This window comes from Pteropus medius, unplaced genomic scaffold (genome assembly GCF_902729225.1).
Source record: "Pteropus medius unplaced genomic scaffold, Ma_sr-lr_union100, whole genome shotgun sequence".
Lineage (NCBI taxonomy): Eukaryota > Metazoa > Chordata > Mammalia > Chiroptera > Pteropodidae > Pteropus > Pteropus medius.
In genome coordinates, this window is record NW_024349224.1 from 5,727,766 (window position 1) to 5,748,819 (window position 21,054).

General features: G+C 35.5%; 1 protein-coding gene across 2 annotated transcripts in view; it reads right to left on the reverse strand.

Moving 5' to 3' along the window:
• The window catches only part of RPGRIP1L (RPGRIP1 like), an 84,949-nt gene that overhangs the window by 45,852 nt on the left and 18,043 nt on the right, over window positions 1–21,054 (reverse strand). The window contains exons 7-14 of one of the 2 annotated variants that reach the window (XM_039880885.1): window positions 19,111–19,216; window positions 16,519–16,665; window positions 15,221–15,294; window positions 9,423–9,562; window positions 4,442–4,548; window positions 4,168–4,218; window positions 3,307–3,486; window positions 2,642–2,759 (exon numbers count right to left, since the gene is read on the reverse strand). In XM_039880885.1, the coding sequence (XP_039736819.1) occupies window positions 2,642–2,759; window positions 3,307–3,486; window positions 4,168–4,218; window positions 4,442–4,548; window positions 9,423–9,562; window positions 15,221–15,294; window positions 16,519–16,665; window positions 19,111–19,216 (923 nt within the window). The remainder of the gene's footprint in view (window positions 1–2,641; window positions 2,760–3,306; window positions 3,487–4,167; window positions 4,219–4,441; window positions 4,549–9,422; window positions 9,563–15,220; window positions 15,295–16,518; window positions 16,666–19,110; window positions 19,217–21,054) is intronic. The other variant, XM_039880886.1, reaches the window with a different exon arrangement.

A 21,054-nucleotide genomic window follows, 5' to 3' on the forward strand; every position in this document is an offset into this window, starting at 1 on the left:
CATCACTTATTAAACAACAAAATTACACCTTAAATGCAATACAGGCTACCAGGAAAAAGGAAAAAGAAAAAAAAGGCTTTCGAATGAACAGTTGAGGTAAATATTTGGATTCCGCCAGTCCCGTGCCCCCGCTCAGGTTACCTTCTCTCCCATAAAGTCGATTTCTCTTTCCACTGGCTTCTTCCCTTTAGCCTATTAAAATATACGCTATTCTATTTTAGGGGGTGATGGATACGTTTACTATCTTGATTATGGTGATGGTTTCACAGGTGTGTACATAGACCCAAGCTCACTAAACTGCATAACTGAAATTATGTGGTTTAAAACGTGTCAATTATATTTCTATAGAGCTGCTTCTAAAAAAGATATAGCTCTGTCTATATCTGCCCTCCTGTTATATCCAAATTTCTAGAAAGAATAACGTATACTTGTATCTCCAACTCCTCACCTAACAGATACTCTTCAACCTAATGCACACAGTCTCTGCCTTACTTTTCTTGTTATTCTAGAAAAGGTCACCAATAACCAATTAATTGCTAGAGCGAATGGACTTCGGTCCTTGTATCGCTTGATTTCTGTGCTTTGGACCATTTTCTCTGTTGTCAGCTTCTGCCCCACCGTGGCTTCCATGCCAGCATCTGCCCTGCTTCTCCAGCCTCTCTTCCCATTCTTTAATGGCTCTTTTTTTTTTTTTTTTTTTGCCAGTTTTCCGGGGTTCTGTTTTCATTCTCTTCTTAGTCCATGTATTTTCGTGGGTCATCTTATCCCCTTTCATGGTTTCTGCTCCTATCGACATGCAGAATGTCAGTATGCTCAGATTTCTATTTCTAATTCGGATTCCAGACCCACATAGCTAAAGGCTTGCTGAAGCCTCTACCCAGATGTCCCCGGGGTACATCAAACTCAGTGTGCCCAGGACGGAATGTGCCACATCCTCTTCCAGATACTTCTGCACTTTGCGTCTCGAGCGATGGTGTTTGCAGTCACCAAATTGCCTAAGTTCGGCGTCGCATAGTCATTCCAGTTGCCTCTTTTTCTTTTACTCTGCCCACATCTGCAGGGTCATATTCAACACTATTTCCTAAGTCTTTACCGAATTTGTCCCTGTCTCATATCCACTGATGCTAACTCATTACACAATTCCATTAAGCAAATTTTTATTGAGTACTACTTGAAATAAAAGGTACACACTGCTCTGTGACTTCTGGAAACCTCTGTTCAGTCGGATAAAGAGATTTCCTGAGTGCTTCTGCCTAGAGCAGTGGTTCTCAAAGTGCGGTGTGGGAACTTCTGGGAGCCCCTGAAACTGTTCTGGAGGTTCGTGAGATCAGAACTATTTAAAAAAAAGAATATTAAGATATCATTTACCTTTTTCATTCTTATTCTCTCACAAGTATACAATGGAGTTTTTCAGAACCTACATAATGTGATATCATAACAGATTGAATGCAGAAGCAGATATAAAAACCCAGCTGTTTTCCATTAAGCCAGACACTGAAAAGATTTTCAAAAATGTTCAACAATTAAAAAGATTAAAAAAGATTTAAAACAATGTCATTGTTTTCACGAATTTTTTTTGGCATGGAAAATAAAGCTTTTTAAAAATAAATACTGTAATTTATGTTAACATGTAATGGGTTTATTATTATTATCTTAACATGACTTAAATATTTGAAAAACTCCTCACTTTTAATTGCTAATATGCTAGATATCATAAGCATAACCCATCTAAACGAAGGGCCTTTGGGATTCTTGGTAATCTTTAAGACTATAAAATTACTGCTGGCATAGATCATTGCATTAAGCATTGCACGGCAAGGGACATGAAAGAAAGAGAAACTATTTGTCATTCTAGAACTTATATTGTAGCTACAGAGAAGATGCACAACTCCAACAGCTGAAGAACGCTTATATAATATAAGCCCCAAACATATTTTCTGAGTACTCGGGGGTAAAAGTGGCCGGTGTCGAGGCAGTGTTTTTCGCAGAAACGTCTCATCCCTGCCTCTGCACCTTTCGGAGTCATTCCTAAACACACAGAGTCGTGGGCCCCAGATGTGGGGGTAGAGCCGAGGAAGCAACAACCGACAGAACTTCCCCACGTGATTGTCACACTTGCTAAAGTCTGAAAACCACTGCAAGGCCATGTCAAGTAGAGGGATGGCTAGGTCTTCTGGGGGTTGGCTTCCTGGCGCGGGTGTGCGTTTAGTTAGATTTTGAAGCATAGAAGGATAGGTCCTAGGGTCAGGGTAGCAAGGAGGTTCACGTGGAGCAGAAAAAGGCGCAGCAATGGGGCTGAGCAAGAGGAATCTGACAAAGAGCAGGCAGACTTGTCTGGCTAAGATGCGGAGCTTCCTTAGAAGAGAAATCGGAAATGAGGTGGTAAATTTAGTCTGAGATGCCTCATGAAGAGCTTTAAAATCCTGCCATGCGAGCAACGCTGAATGTAAAAAGCAGTAGGGAATGACTACAAATTCATGAGTAGAAAAGAGTCAGATAAAAACGGGCTTTCTGGTAAATTATTATTATAGTTATAAGCTGGACAAAAATAGAGCAAATCTTGAGCGGAGATGTGAATGGCATTTTCAGCCGCTGTACCAGCGTTCAATGGCCGCTCCGGGCAGACTTGTGCGCACCGTACCTTCCAGTTTCCGGATGCGAGCAGCTCTGATGTCAAGAAGGTGAACGTACTGGTCCACTTTGAGTTCATAATCCTGCTGCAGATTTTCCATCTTCTGGGTCACTGCCTCAACTTCCATCTAAAATATGAGAGAGAAAAATTTCAATACTTACGATTAGTTCCACTTTCATTGTTCAAAGCACAGGTGATTACAGCGTTTTCTAGATCCTGGGGATACCAGGAGCCGTAAACCATAGTTTTCTGACCTCGAATAGCTTATAGTTTAGAAAATTATGTTTGGCGATGTTCATAAATCAGAAGTAAAATGAACCAAACTCCAGGTTTCTTTCTGTGGAGGAAGTTTCCAGGCTCTTGGTTGTGGGTGTGTATAATGTGGTGTGGCAGGAATTCAGGATAACTAGAACCCATTTGCATAATGTGCTGAACCAGTAAAGGTGAGTTCACTGCCACTAGATGTTCTCCCAAATCAGGGATGCAAAAAATTTATTTTTAAAAATTTGTTTTTAAACTATTTATTTCGAGTACCTAGTTATAAGGCCAAATTCCAGGCACATGATAACACGTAATAGGTTAGACCACGATAATACATGATACTGCTCAGAAGAGCAAATCGTCAGCAGAATATTGTAGGAAACGTCCTCTCCTAATTTAGCGTATTACATTACCTGATAATCTTTATTAATTTTATGTTGCATAATCAGCATGTTTCTTGTCTTTTCAAGTTCTTGCACTGTTTCCGCATGAGTTGCTTGCAGCTCTCTCATGGAGCGTTCTAGATCTTTACTAATTTTATTGTCTACTTTCTCTAAAAAGGAAAGGTCTCCATTTTTTTGTGATTTTTGAGCCTAAAACAAAAACATGTTTTATTACTGAAACAAGAGTTTATAAAATGTAACCATGTGAACTGACATAGATATAGCAAGGAAAAATCATTAATTGAAAACAGATATGTTTCTATTTTCCATCAGGAATCAAGTAGTTTTAGTATAGAAAATATATTTGGATAGACATTTGGAACAATTATAGAGAAATCAAAAAACAGTTCATTACTTCATGACATGAAAAAGAAATCATGTACATTGATTTCTATTTCTTCATTTGATTAAAAGCTACACTGTGATCTACAAGGAAAGAAATGCATTTTCTCGTGTCTTCTTGTAAATAACAGAATATCCTAGAACTGGAAAATATCTTCTGGTAACACTTATAATTCAATATTTTCCTTAAAATACTCGTGTGTACCAAGGTCTCTTAGGACAGAAATTGTTGATTAGTTTTAGAGTAAGTCATGTACAAGTAAAATGTTTGTTACAGTTGGAGAAAGTGCTTTGAACAAGAGTTTTTAAGGTCTATTTTAATGTAATTTTGATGTCATCATGAAATATGTATATGCTGTAACCAAATGTCACCTGACTACTTTCCTGAATAATTCATTCTCCAAGGATAAGGGTTACAGATAAGGGTCTTCATTATGCTCAAACAGTTATACATAGACATGAAATTCATGGTAAAGTTCAGAAAGTTACCTTTATAAGCAGGAGCGCTTCACTCAATTCGTCAGCATTAATATCACTCTTCTGCAAAAGATTAAGTAAAAGCTCATGAGACAATAGTGGAAAGTACTAGAGACATTCCAACTATGTGGATTATCCTCATGGAACAAAAGATACCTGATACCCTGAATTAATAAACTAAGTAATACATTTGGATTCTTTTGCTTTATTGTATAGGGTTTTCTCAACACATGAAATATTTAGATAAAAGCGTGGAGTTTACTTCCCAAAGAAGAAAATAGTTCACCTGGTCGTAAAACTTCATGCGGTTTTTAAGTTCATCAAGTTGCTGCTTTTGTTCCAGATACTGCAACTGTAGCTCTCTATTTTCTTGAATGAGTTTCTCATTTTGGTCTTAAAAATAAAGTCAACACAATCAGAAAGGTAAGAGGGAATGAGGCATAAGAACACATTTTAAACGAGTGGAATTCCTGATACACACCAAGCTACCTCTAGCATTGCTCTGGTCAGAGAGGAAATTGAGCACACGCCCAGACAGAGGCGGCAGGAGAAGGAGAGACAAATGAACCCTCTCGTGTGTCTGCCACATGGCTCACTTGCTTATCAAAATCTGAAGGCTTAAGTTTGCAGTATTAATATAAGGAAATTGTGGCCTCGGGGACTTCAAAGGAACACTCTATCTAAGCTACCTATGAAAATATGTTTCTAGATCTATAATTTTTACTTACTTATTAAGGGTCCTGAAAGGCATGCAAAAAAAAAAAAAAAAGTCTTTTAGTTTTTTAATTGAGTCCCTCGAATTTTCTTTTGGAAACTTAGCATCAAATCTTTTTCTTAAAACAAGATAATTTCTCTGGTAATTAACTAAATCTGTAATTTTAAACGACTACACTTTTAACAAATCTGGTAAGATAGGAGAAGCGGCTTCTCAACCAGTGCATGGCAGTATCAACAATAATTCACGTGTGTTCTTTATGAGGTCACGCTATTAATTAGTAGGACATGGACTCAGAGCTACGGTTAAGGAGTGAAGGCAGGTTATATTCGCTCATGGACCATGACTCACAAACAGGAGTGCAGGGTAGAGCTGCAGAAGACAGTAAGTCCATAAAGAGACTAATTTTTCACTCCCTGCACGAACATGCTATAAACTTAAAAAAAAAAAAAAAAGCATAATAGCTACCTAACAAATTTATTCTTTAGTCTCATGCTCTTAAGTGTACACTTCAATAGAGTGCACTGTGGCGGTCAAGCACTCTTCTTTCTGGCTTACTGTGGACTAACTTTAAACCATGTCATCCAAAGCGTCGCCACTAATTTCATCCTACTCCCAAAGATTTATGTTCATCCTAAGTCCTCAATTTAAATTGTACATTTTTGTTTCCATTTCTTAAAGAAAAAGTCAACACATTTGCCAAGAATTCTTTACATGAATACATTTGTACACATTTGTATATTTTATACAAAAATATGTTTCTGACTTTTATAATGCTCTGTGTTCCCAAGTTAGAAACACATATAAGTAAAAATTGTAAAATACCCAAGTAAGAGGAAATGGAATAAATTTGGATATACATTTTCATGTCACATATTTTCCTAGCAAACCAAAAATTAAAAAAAAAAGAACACTAAAAAACCTGTGACTCTAGGGTATGCAGAGACATTTTAGTATCAAATATATCAAACGTTTTTATCTTATTGATGAAAGGTTAAAGGTTATCCTAGACTATAAATTGCTAATATTTAGTGAACTAAATGAAAAAATTTCCAAATGTGGACAATATCTGGAAATTTTGAAGGTAAAGGTCAAACAAATACTTGTCATTAAACTAAAAATTAGGATTAATGATAAATATGAATTCTCAGGAGATAAACTTGCTTTTTGTTTAGAGAGTAGAATAAAAACATGGAATGCTTTATTTTACGTAGAGTAGGTTCAAACAACATCTAGACAGAATGATTAGGTAACAAAAAGAAGGTAAGTATAGTCAGAAGGATATGAAACTAAAGGTCCTGAGGATAATATAACTTCTTCCTCCAGCCAGCAAAACTTTCAGGGATTCTGAGGATAAACCTAAGTGTTACGGACATGACTGCCCTATCTTCATCCAGACACAGTATAATTTGATTACTATGTCTAAGCTCTCGTTTTTCTATGGTTTCAATTTTTCAGAGCAAGGTCCTAAGAATGATATGCTGGTAGGTATAAACTCATTCTACTTTTTCTTCCTTTACTGATTTTTGTTTCAACAACTATGTCCCTACATGTTCACTGATATTTTTAAAACTCTGGCATTATTAGTAAGAAAATAACTTAGTGGGAGAAGACATTACTGAATATCAGTAACTTTCTACTGAATCGTATGTAGAATTATCCGCTATGTTTTTCCTTTCTTAAGCTTTTTATTGGGGATATAACTCCTGGGTCTTTAAAAAGTACAGAGACGTTATAGTTCAAAGATGAAATAGACTTGCTGAATTATAATATGAAAAATCAAAGCACCCTGTACAAGATGAAAAATAACCTTATGATTTGACAAAAAGCAGGTTAAACTAAACAGCATTTTATTCAAATGAGATAACATTTCACTCTTTTAAAATTATGTTCTTCGGGCACACCATTAATAAGCAGAGTACAGAGAACAATTCAACTAAACAATTTTCAGAACTCCTTTGTGCTAATATCTTCAGCTGTGATCAATATAACCATATGCATTATGCTGAATTATGCATTTCAGCTAAAGATAGAAAGGAACTTTCAAAAGCAGGCCCTTAAACACATGCAGTTAATTTAAGCATTAACCAAATGCAAACTGCATTTACATATCCTTCCCCCACATATTCACACAATCTGAAAGTAATTTGTACTCTGAATAAAGAGGTGAGTATTCTCTAAAAATAATTTGCCAGTTAGATGAATCACTACAAGAAGCCAGGGAAACGTCTTCTGGCAAAGAACACTTGATACATGAAAAGGTAAATGTGTGAAGAGACTTCCAAGTAAAATCAAACAATTTCCAAATCTGTAATACGAAAAAAAAAAAAAACCCTTTCTAAATCGTAAAAGATTTCCTTAAATAGACTACTTCGATTTTTTTGTTTAGTGTTTCCCTGTGAAAAAAATGGTTAAAGGCTGTGATATTTTTCTTATAATCTAACATTTTCACAAAAAACCCCCAAAACTTCAATCACTAAACATGTAAGTTTCAGGTATTCAAGCAAAAAGAACTTAAACTAACAGTTGCACTAAAAAAAAAGGTTTACTTCTCACAATTTTTCTTAAGAAAATAAATGAATAAATGTACAAAGATTTCGTTGAGAAAGATGTTTATGATACTTAAAAAACTAGAGCTATTTAAAAATTCATCAATAGAAGATTGTTAAACATTCTATTCTACATTCTCACACTGGAAAACTATGACAGTCATTACAAATGATGACGATGCAAATTTATATTTATCCTCGAGGAATGATTTCACAATATAGTAAATAAAAAAACATGTCATAAAACCATATTTATCTATCTATATAGAAAACTGTGGAAGGGCATACATAAAAATATTATCTTGAGGGTTGTGAAATTGAGTGATTTTCAGGATTTTTTTGTTTACTGGACTTTTTTTTTTATGGTGTATATGAGTTATTTTTAAAATGCAAAAAATCCAAGAGACATAAGAACCAATTTTTAAAAAAATGAGAAATGGACTAGTTAAAATAAAATAACTTAGCAATTCAGTTTTAATAATTAATTAGAACCCTCAGAGTTAATTCAACAACAAACAGGTTTTAAAAAAAAGACCACCAAGATTCTATCCCCTTAAGAAGAGTTTCTTTCCAGAGATCAATTCAGATGTCTATAGATAAGAGTTTTGGAATTCTTGATATGTAGGGAAATAGAGAAAGTGCAGAAATAAGAAAAGTTTATTTCAGTTCTCTTTCCTTTAGGAAATTTATATGTTTTTGGAAAAGACAAAAGGAATATAGAACACTTCCACATCCTCAGTGAACAAGAATTTATTGAGCAACTGCTAAACAAAGCACTCCACTGAGTACTCAATACTGCATATTAAAATCAGAAACTATGTATCTTTGACAAAAAACTTCTAAATATTTGCCTGGTCAAAAATTACGTCACCATTTTATTCTACTTACAGTCTTCTAGAGAAAGATTCATAAAACAATTTTTCATCAAATTTAATCACTTGGTGAATGAATATTACATGTTTCATTGAAATTAAAACTACAATTCTAAAACATGTTGTTTCAGACAAAGTATTTTAAAAAGTCCTATCATGATTTGTAAATGTTACCATTAATAAGATGTATTTCAATTTCAAAAATGTTAAAATGGGGAAAAAAAATCTTCTTATAGTTAATGAAGTATGGCATTGTGATTTCAATCACCATATAGAGTACTGGCTAGATATGCAATTGTTTTTTTTTTAATTGACTCGGCCTTATTATCACATCACTGGGTTCATCTAGATGAGCAGACACGGATACATTTCAAACAAATAATCTGATCCTCCTGTTGTGCATTTGTGAGTGATGTATATGTGTAGCATGCATCTACTTTAATTGGGATTATTTGACTTCTTTGAGGCAAGAAGGGTGAGATCCGTGACTCGCGACAGGAAACCTATCAATGTTTATTATTTAGCAGGGACCTCCTGGCAAGGCTTCCTGGTATTTACGGTCGCTGTCACAGGCAAGGGTTAGGTATCGCATCAGCAGAGTGAGCCTCCCTGCTGGACCGCGGGGAACCATGGCGACGACTCCCGTGTCTGCCGTCTCACGGCGCCTCGTTCTTATTCCCGTGCGCCTGCCACCGCCTCGCGCGGCACATGTCGATTCAATCACTGTCTGTTTTCCTGGCTGAATTTATGCTGCATGAGGGCAAGGCCTTTGTTTTAGTCACCACTGTCCTCCCGGAACTTAGAACAGTGCCTGGCAATACTGGTGCTCAATAAACACTTGTTGACTGTCGAAGAAGGGCTCAAAATTTAGGAAAATTAAAGACAACCTGAATAAGAATGACTCTGAAAAAAGATAATGACTTTGGCATACGTGCTAGGAGGAGTAAAGGAAAAGTCCGAGCAACCAACACACACGTGAAAGTGGACGGCTGCTGACACGGGCGGTGTCCCCGACAGAGCGAGGGGCCTGGCCCAACGGCAGGCCCCGCGGCGAGCCCGCCCGAGTCAGCGAGTAACAAGGAATGAAACGGACGTCTGCAATGAGTAAGTCAGCAGTCATTTTATATGTACCTCTTTCAGTTTTTAATCTGTCAAGGATCTCGCTTTTGTCTGTTAAATCGGACTTTAAGGCAGTCTCGAGTTGAGCAATCTGTACTTTCAGCTGCTGCTCCTCGGACTTCCACTGCTCTTCACGGGCAGCACTGAAGGCACTGCAAAACACACGCGACACGTGACATGCAAGGAAAGCTTGGAAATCAGCTTCGACCGAGAATAACAAGGAGAAAAGCTTTTAGTGGCACAGAGACCACTGTCATCATGTCTTAGGAATTAAGTAAACAGATGCTGGTCTGCTGCTGTGGAAAGCGAGGCGCCTTTCTCAGGCTGCGGTTAGGGAACTTGAAAGAGTCTGCGGGATGAGCAAAGGAACTGGCCTTAATTTAGAGCTCTAAAGTCAGAAAAGTTGGCAGTGTGCAGCTTTTGTGGGATTAGCGAAGGAATTCTGATACTGTACATACTCCAGAGGGATCCACAATGCCAAACCTCAGCGATCGGCCTCGGACAACACCAAGCTCCCTCACACACAAAACCCTCCTACTACGGAGAAAAGGGACTCTCCACCTGATCCTCGATTCTGGAGTCTGTGATGATAACATTCGCAAAATACTTGCCTCAAAGTGAAATTAACATCGGCAATCTCGATGTTAAGAAGTAGTGATAATGCAGTGTTTGTCCTAAAAACAAAAGGCAACAGACTTAAGAACGGTTTCACTTATAACACATGATTGGGATGAAAACCCAGTAAACACCCTGGTAAGAATGATGAAGACAGAATTACTATTCCTTAATAAAAGTGTAGCAGTTTAAATTACCATTAAAATCTGCTAGTGATCAAGGCCCAGCATATCGGAAGAACTAGTTGAAAAATAAATAAATGGTACACAGAAGGCACACACTAAACTTTCGTTTGGGCCAGTGGTTCCCAAATGCTGGCCTCAAGTAAACACTGGTGCTAGACCAGCTACTCTGAGAATACTTAGGGAGACTTAAACATGAAGATCGTGGGGCCCAGAAATTCTTATTTTTACAAAGCTCTCCAGGTGAGAGCCAGGTCTTGGAAAAACTGATCTTGAGCTGTATTTCAGCAGAAAACTATTATCTGTGAAGCTTGATATGACTGGATAATTATCAGCAGCTTTGACCTTTCTACTTATTTTAAACTCAGTAAATGAAACAAAAATTTACAAAAATCTGGTTCTGTACCGATGATGAAGTAAATGGAAAAGAAACTTATTACTGAAAATTGCCCTTCATGCTGCTGCCAGCTAGTCTCGGGTTTTATACCAAAGGAGATACTTTTCTGGGAGGCATGGCTTTTCGAAAAAACAAAATTGTGTATTCATTTTACAGTTTCAATGTTTTTATTCCATTTAAAATAACATGACCTTAAGAATAAATAAAATTCTAGAAGTTTCTCTAAACATGACATGTGTTTCATCTATCAATGCTCTCATTTCACATATGGAACCTTGAAAAAAATGCATGGATCTGACATACCAATATTTTAAATTAATTTTAAAAAGGGTATAATTATTTAGATTTAAATGAAATCCGAATACAATGTGTACTTTAAAGTAAATAATATTCCCTTGCATTTTAATTTTTGAATAAAAAGCAAATATAATTTCTGTGTCTGGTCAAATTATATACACCAAACACACATATATATTCATGTATGTGAGTGAGTGAGTGAATGTGTGTGTGTGTGGGGGGGAGGGCATTATTAAAAACATGTACTACCCGGAAAAAAAATTAGCATGATGAAATGGGCACAACTATACATTATATCAGACGCCAAAAATTAGAAACAGTAGTGTTCCAATAGCATTAGTACCAGCAAAAAGATCACCAACAGTTAATCTGGCAGAAACATCAGAAGCCGTATGTGTTTAAATTAAGAACAATTTAGCAGCCTGGTTTTTCCAAACCCACAAAATACTAGTGTAAATCAGCGTAAGTCAATCTGAATTTAGCCCACTGCTATCTTCTCTCTAAATTTAGGATTACATTCCACTGGAGTTTCACGAGGAATTCCTTTTGGATTTACTGTATTCCTCCACGCTTGGAGCCATCTGTGTAACTGTACGTGGTGAGCCACATCTGGCTCCATTTTCTTTGTGAAGGCTGTGCGCATGATTAAATCTGCATATGAGAACAGCCTCTGAGAACCTCTTATTCATGAAAATGTTTTTGTGCAGGGCCTATGGTGACGACTGAGGGGGGTCGCAGTGGGTCTTTGTGCACATTTCACCGTCACATTCTGCCACAGGAGTGACAGAAGTTCAACCTGCAGCGGAGTGCCCACCGGCGCCTGCGGGCGCTGGCACGTCCACGGCAGCCCCGGTCAGCACGGTGTAAACAAACACCTCGACCGACAGCCCGATCAGACGGAAGTAAGAGCTGAAGAATTCATCTCTACCCCGGGGTCTTTTTTTCTTACAGGAGAAATTCCATCTATTCCAACGTTCAAGGGTGTCCGAATGCAAGAGACAGGGAAGTATAAGCCTAAATCACCCGTCACGAAATCCACAGGTGCTTCAGTGAGGGCCTAATGGAAACCAAGTACAGATTTACATCAGGGTATTTCACTTCTCGAAGGAGGAGTGATGGCCCAAATGTACTCAGTTCGATTTCTGGGAAGCTCAGAGTGCTCACATTTGATTACATGAGCTTTCATGGCTCCTGGAAGATCGCAGGGGACAGGTGTTCACTGTACAGAAACGGGGCACAGAGAGTCTAGGGGTGCTCAGCACTGCTCCTTTACATCCTGGAGATCAGATGACTATTACATTGTAAAAACCTGATTCATCCAATTCTTAAAACAGTTAAGGTCATCCTCAAAAACTGAACTCCTTCCTTTAAATAGGCATTAGATTAGTGTCTCTCAGAAAGTCAATACCTTGAAATCACCTTTACCACATTCTCTGGATCTGATCTCGAATTGACTGAATAGGACGTGGTGGGGGTAGTGAGGAGGGCAAGTGGGGAGGGTGGCAAAGGGGTGGCAAAACCTACATTTTTTGTTTTCCAGGTTATTCATATACATGATAGTTGAAGGACTATTGCATTCATCAATTACATCACCTTAAAACTATACTAACTCCGAAAATGAGATGCAGCTTTACTATATTATAGTATAGAGTTTCTCTCTAACCAAATAGAAAGATTTAATTGAAAAAAATTCATTCTGTATTTTTAAATTGACATTTCTTAAAGTTATACTTATTTCTTGGCATTATATCAAAATGTTTTAGCATATTAAAAGAGGCTCATACCGAATACCAACATGAGGGTTTTATCTTACCAGATGATTCTCTAATATGTCATATGTCAAGTAATAAACACATTCGAAATTTCATTTGAAAAAGGAAGATGAGAACGCAATCTGCAAATCATATTTTCCTCCTGAAAACTAGCCAATTTTGGATAACAAACAAATGCTCTCCTTTGAAAAACATGCTATCACTATGACTAACCAAACGGGGAGTATGTGTAGTTTCTGATGAGCATTAGTTGCCGGCAATGATGAATAACGGTGCCATGAAGCACAAGAGCTGTAAGGAATCTTAGGAACGATGTTGATTTTTAATGAGTTTGTTGAGTTTTTGTTGAGTTTTGTAGTTTGTACAACTTCTAAAACGATATATTTAAAACAATCATATTAGAGAATGTTGTAGTTCTATCTACTATCATGTATACTTGCTGGGTTTTTTGTTTAAGTGATATGACATTTTCTTTTACAGAAAATGTTTTGATACTCATTATACACATTTACTTCCACACACGTCATACAAAATTCAAGTGTAAGCAGCATAACAAACTGTTTTTAACGTGACAGGGAAAAAATGTAGCTCAAGCATAAAACATAAAAGAAAAGAACATTCAATGTCTGATTTACACTCTCAGATCATCTTCTAATATGAAAAGATGAAGTTTCACAGTGATAAAATAAATATGCGAAGAACATGTCTTTCTCAAAATTCCATTAATGCATTATTCCCAGATACGTCTTTTATTCCAAGAAAGTATGTTCAGTAAATCCTCTATTTGGGGGGAAGTACAAAATGTATAAGTAATGGTCAAATGGCACTTCTTTTCTTGTATTAAGACTATGTTAAATGATTTGAAATTACAAGATGTTGAAGATAAATATAAATCAATAAAAATTTCTGAATGTATGACAGTTCTGTTTCTCCAAGAACATTTCCCTTTTGAATACACAATTTTCCAACGTAATTAAAATCAGAGAGATAGTGAAGCACAGGGGAAAAAAACAAGTTTAGAGCCAAAAGAATTAGGTTTTAGTCCTGTACTGGAGTCTCAGCAATGCTGTGTGAGTCTGTACGTCTCACTTTTCCTTGAGTTTTAATTCCCTCAGTTACGAAACATGAGGATAACATTTTTTCTACCAAGAGATGGTTGTGTGGTCCGTGTATCAAAATGTGAATTTTTCAAACCCATCACTATTACATGTTTAGATATATATCAGTATAAACTTATGTACTGTTCTATAGAGATGGAAATATAAAACAGGAGGTATAGTAAAACGCTTTAGGTAAAATTAATCAGGCTGATGAGAGAAACCAGAACAGAGCACGAGGGCCAAATGATCCGGAAGCGGGTTGAAGGCAAATCCTACATACAGATTTTCAGCCAGCCTCCCCTTGCTGGAGAGCCCCAGATATGACTGTAACTGGTGTTTGCGCCTGCTGCTGGTAACCCTCACTGTAAGGAGCCGCTGTGCGAAGACAACCAACAGTAGCCGGCAAACAGCATAGTGACACACACCGCTGGAATGATGCCTAACGTTGATTTAGATGTATTTCCGCAGTAAAGATAAATAAAAACATATCCTTAAGACATATCTAAGTCTTTAGGTATGATTTGCTTAATTTTCAAAATGTAAATTTAGTTCAGAGAACGTAAACCATACAGTTAAAAAGTTAAAGATATAGTGGTAGATCAGATGGCTATTTTCTGATGTTTCAGAGATTAATACAGGCAATAGTTGACTATCAGTTCTAACATATACATAAAATTTACTTTCATGTAAACTTGTATTTATCAATCAGTATCATATACTAAAAAGACTTAAACACACACATATCTGTATCACTTTAAACTCAGCTATGGAGTAGAATTCTGTTTCTAACATTACCAGAATGGATTAATTTTTAAAATACCGTAATTATGAAGCAGATTAAATAACAAAATCAAAACTGCTCTCTTAATGTATCTCGAGATAAAGATGCTTGTATTTCTCTTTATAAGGAACAGAGATAATTGTAAGTGAACACCTTTGCTTTGACTGAAAGAATCGGTCTCAGCTAATAGGCTGGGTAACCCAGTGGAAGACAGAAGGGTTTGGAGAGGCCAAGAGGTTCAAGTACAAGCTCTATTATTTCATAGTTCTAAGAACATAGGCAAAGTTACTTAATTCTGTTTTACTGTCATTATCTGCAAAATGGGCATTTACAATACCTACGTTTCCAGGTTGTTGTAAGGAATTTATAATAATGTACGTAGAGTATTTAGCACAGTGCCTGCTTGCTTATAGTCTGTTCAATAAATGATAGCAGTTATTACTGCTAACAAAGCAATATGGTTTTCTTACTAACAGACTATCGCTCAGGTTAAAGAACTAATTACCAATGCCTAAAAAAGCTTATTTTTCTTTTATAACGTATGTATATTTCTTGCAGTCATCCACTGCTAATTATTTAATAAATATTAGATGGTCTGACATACAATGCTTTAATATAAGAGATCTCAAACAAGAGAATGAGAGAACACATAACATCATGATTTACCTGTTATAAAGTTTATCATAGTTTTCCTTTAAAAGTTCCCGTTCCTTTTCTAAATCATTAATTCTATCTTGCAGCTAAAATGAAAAGAAAATTACACAGTAGGCAATTATCATATAAAACCACACGGAGGTAAAAAAAAACACACAAGAGCAGGATAACATGTTTCAGTCTTGATTTCTAAATTGCAGCTGCTAACTAGTCCACTTATACTGTCTGTAGTTAATTTAGCATTGATTTTTTTCCAAGTTGTTAAGTAAACATGAAATTAATATTTCTGTTTTAATTTAGTAGAAACGTATTCATTGCTTTATGGCAACCTCTGCCAAAACTCAATAAAGAAAGTGTTAAAAGCTTGCTGTTAAGTCTGGGGAAACATAATATTTTTTACTTTCCTCCCTGATGAATTCCATGATTATATTCATTTTGTATTAATTTCCAATTGGCCCGTAAAAAATAAAAGGATTAACTTTTCTTTTAGTTCATGGTTCAAACAAATTGTGTCAATCACTATTTACTCTGAAGACACGATTTCTCATGTCACCTGGAATTTATAAAGAGCCAGTAGCACATCTTTTAAGTAAATGAATGAAAAAAATTAAATTGTATACCTTGTTTTATCCCAAAGAACACTTTTAGAAATTAACTTGGGGTAATAATTATATCTTTATGACTAAAATGGAGCTTTCTGTATTTATTTCATGTATTTATGTTTAAGTTTTATTCAGTGGTATATTTTGTAGCTATGACCTATTCCTATGAATCAGAGTACTCTTAAAATTCATTTCCATTCTCAAAATTCTCTTCTAGAACAAATTTAACAGACTACAGAAAAAGACTGTGCGAGCCGGGACATACGAATAGCAACAATAATAGGAAGATGAGTTTTCAAACTTCTTAGAAAAAATTTAAATAATTTCACAAAATTGTTAATGTTACAGAATAGAACATCTTCTTCTCAGAAATGGATACAAATTTGTTTGGGTGTCTCAAATGACTAAATAAGCTGTTAAAATTGAGAGAAGTTCCACGGGTAACCTGGCATCAATTTCAAAATGTTTTTTTCCTCAAAGATCTCAATTGTTTAGGTAAATAGTTGATCTTAGCACATTTGCACACATTTTTAAGCACCAATTTGCTATGCACATAAATATGCTGATACAGTTTGCTGTGATCGAAGCGCCACGCATGTAGTTTCACAATTTTAAATACATATGTTTGAAATGTTTCTATTTTGCTTTTTCAAAACCATTACAGAGAGGTTTTAATGTTACAAATGGCTAACCTCTTCAGAAGCTTACCTCTTCTGTTCTTCTTTCAGAAAATGTCGCGGAATGTAATTGTTTCTCGAGTCTGCAGCATTTTAAACGCTGCTCTTTAAGCTGCTTATTTAGCTCATCTCCATGCGCCATCATGGCATCATGGCTGATCCTGAGAGTTCTTTGCTTCTAAAAACCAAAAGGAAAATCTCCTCAAAATTACTGATTACATATGGATTCTGATTTGGATAAATGATTACAATTCTACAAATGAATTTACTCCTGAAGTTCATGTTTCTACAGTTTATTCTTCACCTCACACAATGTTTATGTGCTACTTGTCCATAAGAGACACTCTGAACCAAAGTTTATCACGAAGAAGAAAACACAGGGCTAACTTAGCTCAGTCACATCATGCAAACAGTTTTTTATCCTTTTTAAAAATTCCTGTCAAGTTTCTGACTTGTTGATAGTGACTAGTGAGTATATTAGTTTTAGCAAAAAAAATTTTTTTTTGCTATGATTACAGTGGTTGGGCCTGCTGTCTTAAAATACTGCTGCTTGAGTCAAAAATCTGAGCTGACCACCGAGAGTCAAACTGAAAGAATCTGTCACGACGTATAAACAGCTTTGGAAAGTTAGCTTTTAATTTTAATATAATTAAGTTAAAATTTTTAATTCAGTAAAATAGTTACTGAAGTCACCTTAAATTTAAAAATGGTCTGTTCGTGAATGTTTTAAATTCAATTTTACATGCTTAAACGCCACATACTTCTTTTATAAATAAAGTGATGAGACTAAAGTCTCTTCAGAGAGACCCCGTGACCATAATATGTACGCCTTATCTGCTATTTAATATCACTCAAGTTCCAGTGAAGTTCTTCTTCAATCATTTAAAAGAAACATGGAGATTGAGCTACTTTAGTCCAATTTCTGTTAATCTTGGTATTATCACAGAACACCATCTTAAACTAGCTTTCTCTGGGCTTCCTACCTCATTGAAGCTGTTGGTCTGAACCTCTCAAATCTCTACCCAACGTCAATTCCCAAAACCTGTGTTACAGCAGACACTTGTTAGTGTCGGTATTTAAATAAATACCTGGCATCACTGTTAAATGGAAATGGAAATAGCCAGTGATAAGAGAAATCGCTTTTTAATTCCTTTCTTAATTCCTCATTTTAGAAATGGTTTTCAACTACATGGAATTTTAATTTCCCTCTTCTATCTATGTGCAGATAGCACTATCATTCTTTACTCCCTAATTAGTCTCCTCTCTTTCATAAACTCTCTTATTTAAATAATAGTTAGTTAGTTATTACTTGACATTTAAGGAGGCTCCTGCAGGATAGAAAATACTACCCAGAATATGGTCTTAAAATGTTGAGTTATATAAATTCAATAGTGAATTTAGGATTCAGATGACTATATGCTTTGCCTCGATTTACTGCTTTCCCTGTCTCAGTACTTCAAAGAAGTACAGCAGGATCCCAGTGGATGCCTGGGCAGTACTGCATTCTAGCTATACTGTTTTTTTTCTTATACATACATACACATAAAGTTTAATTTATAAATTAGGCACAGTAAAATATTAGCAATAACATAATAAAAAATAGAATAATTATAATAATATTCTGTAATAAAAGTTATGTGAATGTAGGCTCTCTCTCTCTGATAATGGAGATGGCCACTAGGTGACTAACGGGCAGGCAGGGAATACAGTGTGGGGACGCTGGACAAAGGGATGATTCCTGTCCCAAGTGGGACAGAGCAGGACGACCCAAGATGTCATCATGCTGCTTAGAACAGTATGCAATTTATAACCTATGAACTGTTTATTTCTGGGATTTCCTGCCTAATATTTTCAGACTGTGGTTCACCGTGGATAAATGAAACCACAAAAAGTGAAACCACAGATAAGAGGGGGCTACTGTGCTGCTTACTATAAATTCTGCTCATCTGGAATGTTCTGGAGTTCATTAATTCCAGAACCTATGTTAATCATGCAGTGCCAATAAACAGGCGCCCTCTGATGGCACTCATGTGGGGCCATAGCCCTCATTAAAACAATCGTGGGGATGAAGAGTCCAAATGATTGTCAACCTGAATGGTTAAGATTTAAAATAAATACACCGATAGTTGACGTGATGGATACACAAACATTTCTGATAATGGCAATGACAAAACAAAGCAAAATACCACATCAAGGAAAGACTTAACGAAACCTGATTATTGGCCTATTCATAACTTTGGTCTATCTTGGACATTTCATAAATGCTTAGAACTGAAGATATATGCAAATACATCTAAACCTTCAGTGCTATGTACTCATAGAAATTCAGATAAAAGAAGTTAAATATAAATTTTCTTGGCATGAGATGATTTATGATAAATGTTTATTATTTTAAGATGACACAGATATTTATAAAAAGTCCAAGCAGTTGCTTATTTCTTTAGTTATTAAGTTACGAATAATAAATAATATATGAAATGAAATTATACACACTTGAGAATAAAGAGAAATCTTTAAAAATTATTTTTTAGTGTTATGACCATCCTACTTAAAATAAAATACAACTCGAACACTATTTTTGAACATTTGTATCTATGTATCACCTAATAGATGATCGCAGTACCTCTTGAAGCTGAATAAATTTTCCTTCCATCACTGAAAGAGCATTGCTTTTCTCCACTAGTTGCTTATGAAGCTTAATCATTTCTACATTGTCCCGAATGTTTGACCTTTAACGATGTGTGTAAGAAAAAGACAAAGTAAAAAATGTAAGGCAAGAGAAAAAGAATCAGTGATGAAATCACAATTTTTCATTGAATGTTACCTAGAAAAAATTTACATACTTGCAGATCAGTCACTGAGGTTTTCAGTTTATTATTCACTTAGGATAGAGTTATCATTTAAAACCAACAAATCATTCTTGAACTTTCATAAACTCACAGACTCTCAGAATTTGAAAGAAGCCCCAACTTTAATGACTTGTGTCCCCACACAACGACTCATGATAGGGACCTCAAATAATTTTTGAGTGGCCTGAAAATGGCGCAAAAGGACATCAGCCTTTAGCAACGAAATTATCCCGTCACCAAACTGCAGACTGATTCCGAAGGACTGTCATACTACTCTCCCCTAAATGAAAAATATGCAACACAGCCCCTCATCTTCCCACCTTTCCCTCGAAACAAATGGTATCATAAGATTACCATTTATTGGAGTTTCCTCCTGGAGTTTGAACTTTTCAAAATATTTCCAAAAAAAGTGACTTAGCGTTTTATACTAATAATACCCAAAGCTGGCATTTAAATATGTTGCAGATGTGCCTTTAGCTGTAAGAGATCATTTAACGTCCACAGGGTATATAGAAACTCTATATGCTGCAATACTAGTTTGTATTTTTCCTGCCGAGATTAAAGCAAATGTAGAATTTAACAGGAAGATCTTATTAAAGGTTAATCATAGATCTAAATGAATACCTGTTTTCAAAAGGCATTTATTTTCCTGACAGAGAAAGGTTCCTTAATTTAATACATTTTACATTCAAAAGTATCTTAAGATTGTGAAGCTCGGTTTTAGGCTTCATTTTTCATAAGAAAAATAAACACAAAAATTTTAAATTCAGAAAATCATTTTAGTATTCAAAGTAAGTAGTTTTACTTCCAAAACTTATCTAGTGTACACATATTGGAAAAATTGTCACAATGCCCTACTGGAACCAGAAAATGGACTACAAAGCTCACACATCTGTAAACCAGCTGAGGACTTGAAATACTTAATTTTCCTCTTTGATATTTGAAAGTTCATTGTATTTTGGCATTGGACAGTTAGTTGTCCTCACACAGAAGATAAACAAGTCCAAGAACCTGGATCTTGCCCAGGGTACAGTCTTAACACAATGTTAAAATAATTATGTGTCTAAAACATATTATCTAGTAGTTCTGAGCACTCATGCAATAGCACGTTTACTATTATTCCCCTTAGTTATTATCTTTACTCACCAAAAAAAATTATAATATGGAAAAAACATTTTAAATAGATCTAAAGAAAACATTCCTTTTTTTCATATTTAGAAGTCAAAATCTAATTTTTCTGTTTTTCCTAAAATTACTTGGTTTGACCGTTCAACAATGAATGATATTTATTTACATGGAAGGAAAGAATATTATTCAAATAATTTCAAATCGTTTCTTATATTTTCAGTTCCTGATAGTTTATTTTTCTTATTCTTATGTTAATAATTTCAAGAAGATATATATGTCAGATATATCTAAATAATAACTTATTTAATGATACTAATAAAGAATTAAGTCCCTATAACTCATTTGCCGTATGAGGTCATAGAAATAACAGGTTTTAATTTTGAATTTTCTTTGTATGGCAAAAGGCCAGTAAGTATCTTTCAAAAACTTTCAGAGGTTTAATTGGTGGATGTTTTCTTGACTATTTTCCTAAACTCCTTGGAGTTTAGACTTCTCAAAAGACTGCCAGGAAAAGTCAGTGAGTATTTTATTCTAATAATGCCCAACAAATGGACACAAATATAGCATAGGTAGTATTTAGAAACCAGCAA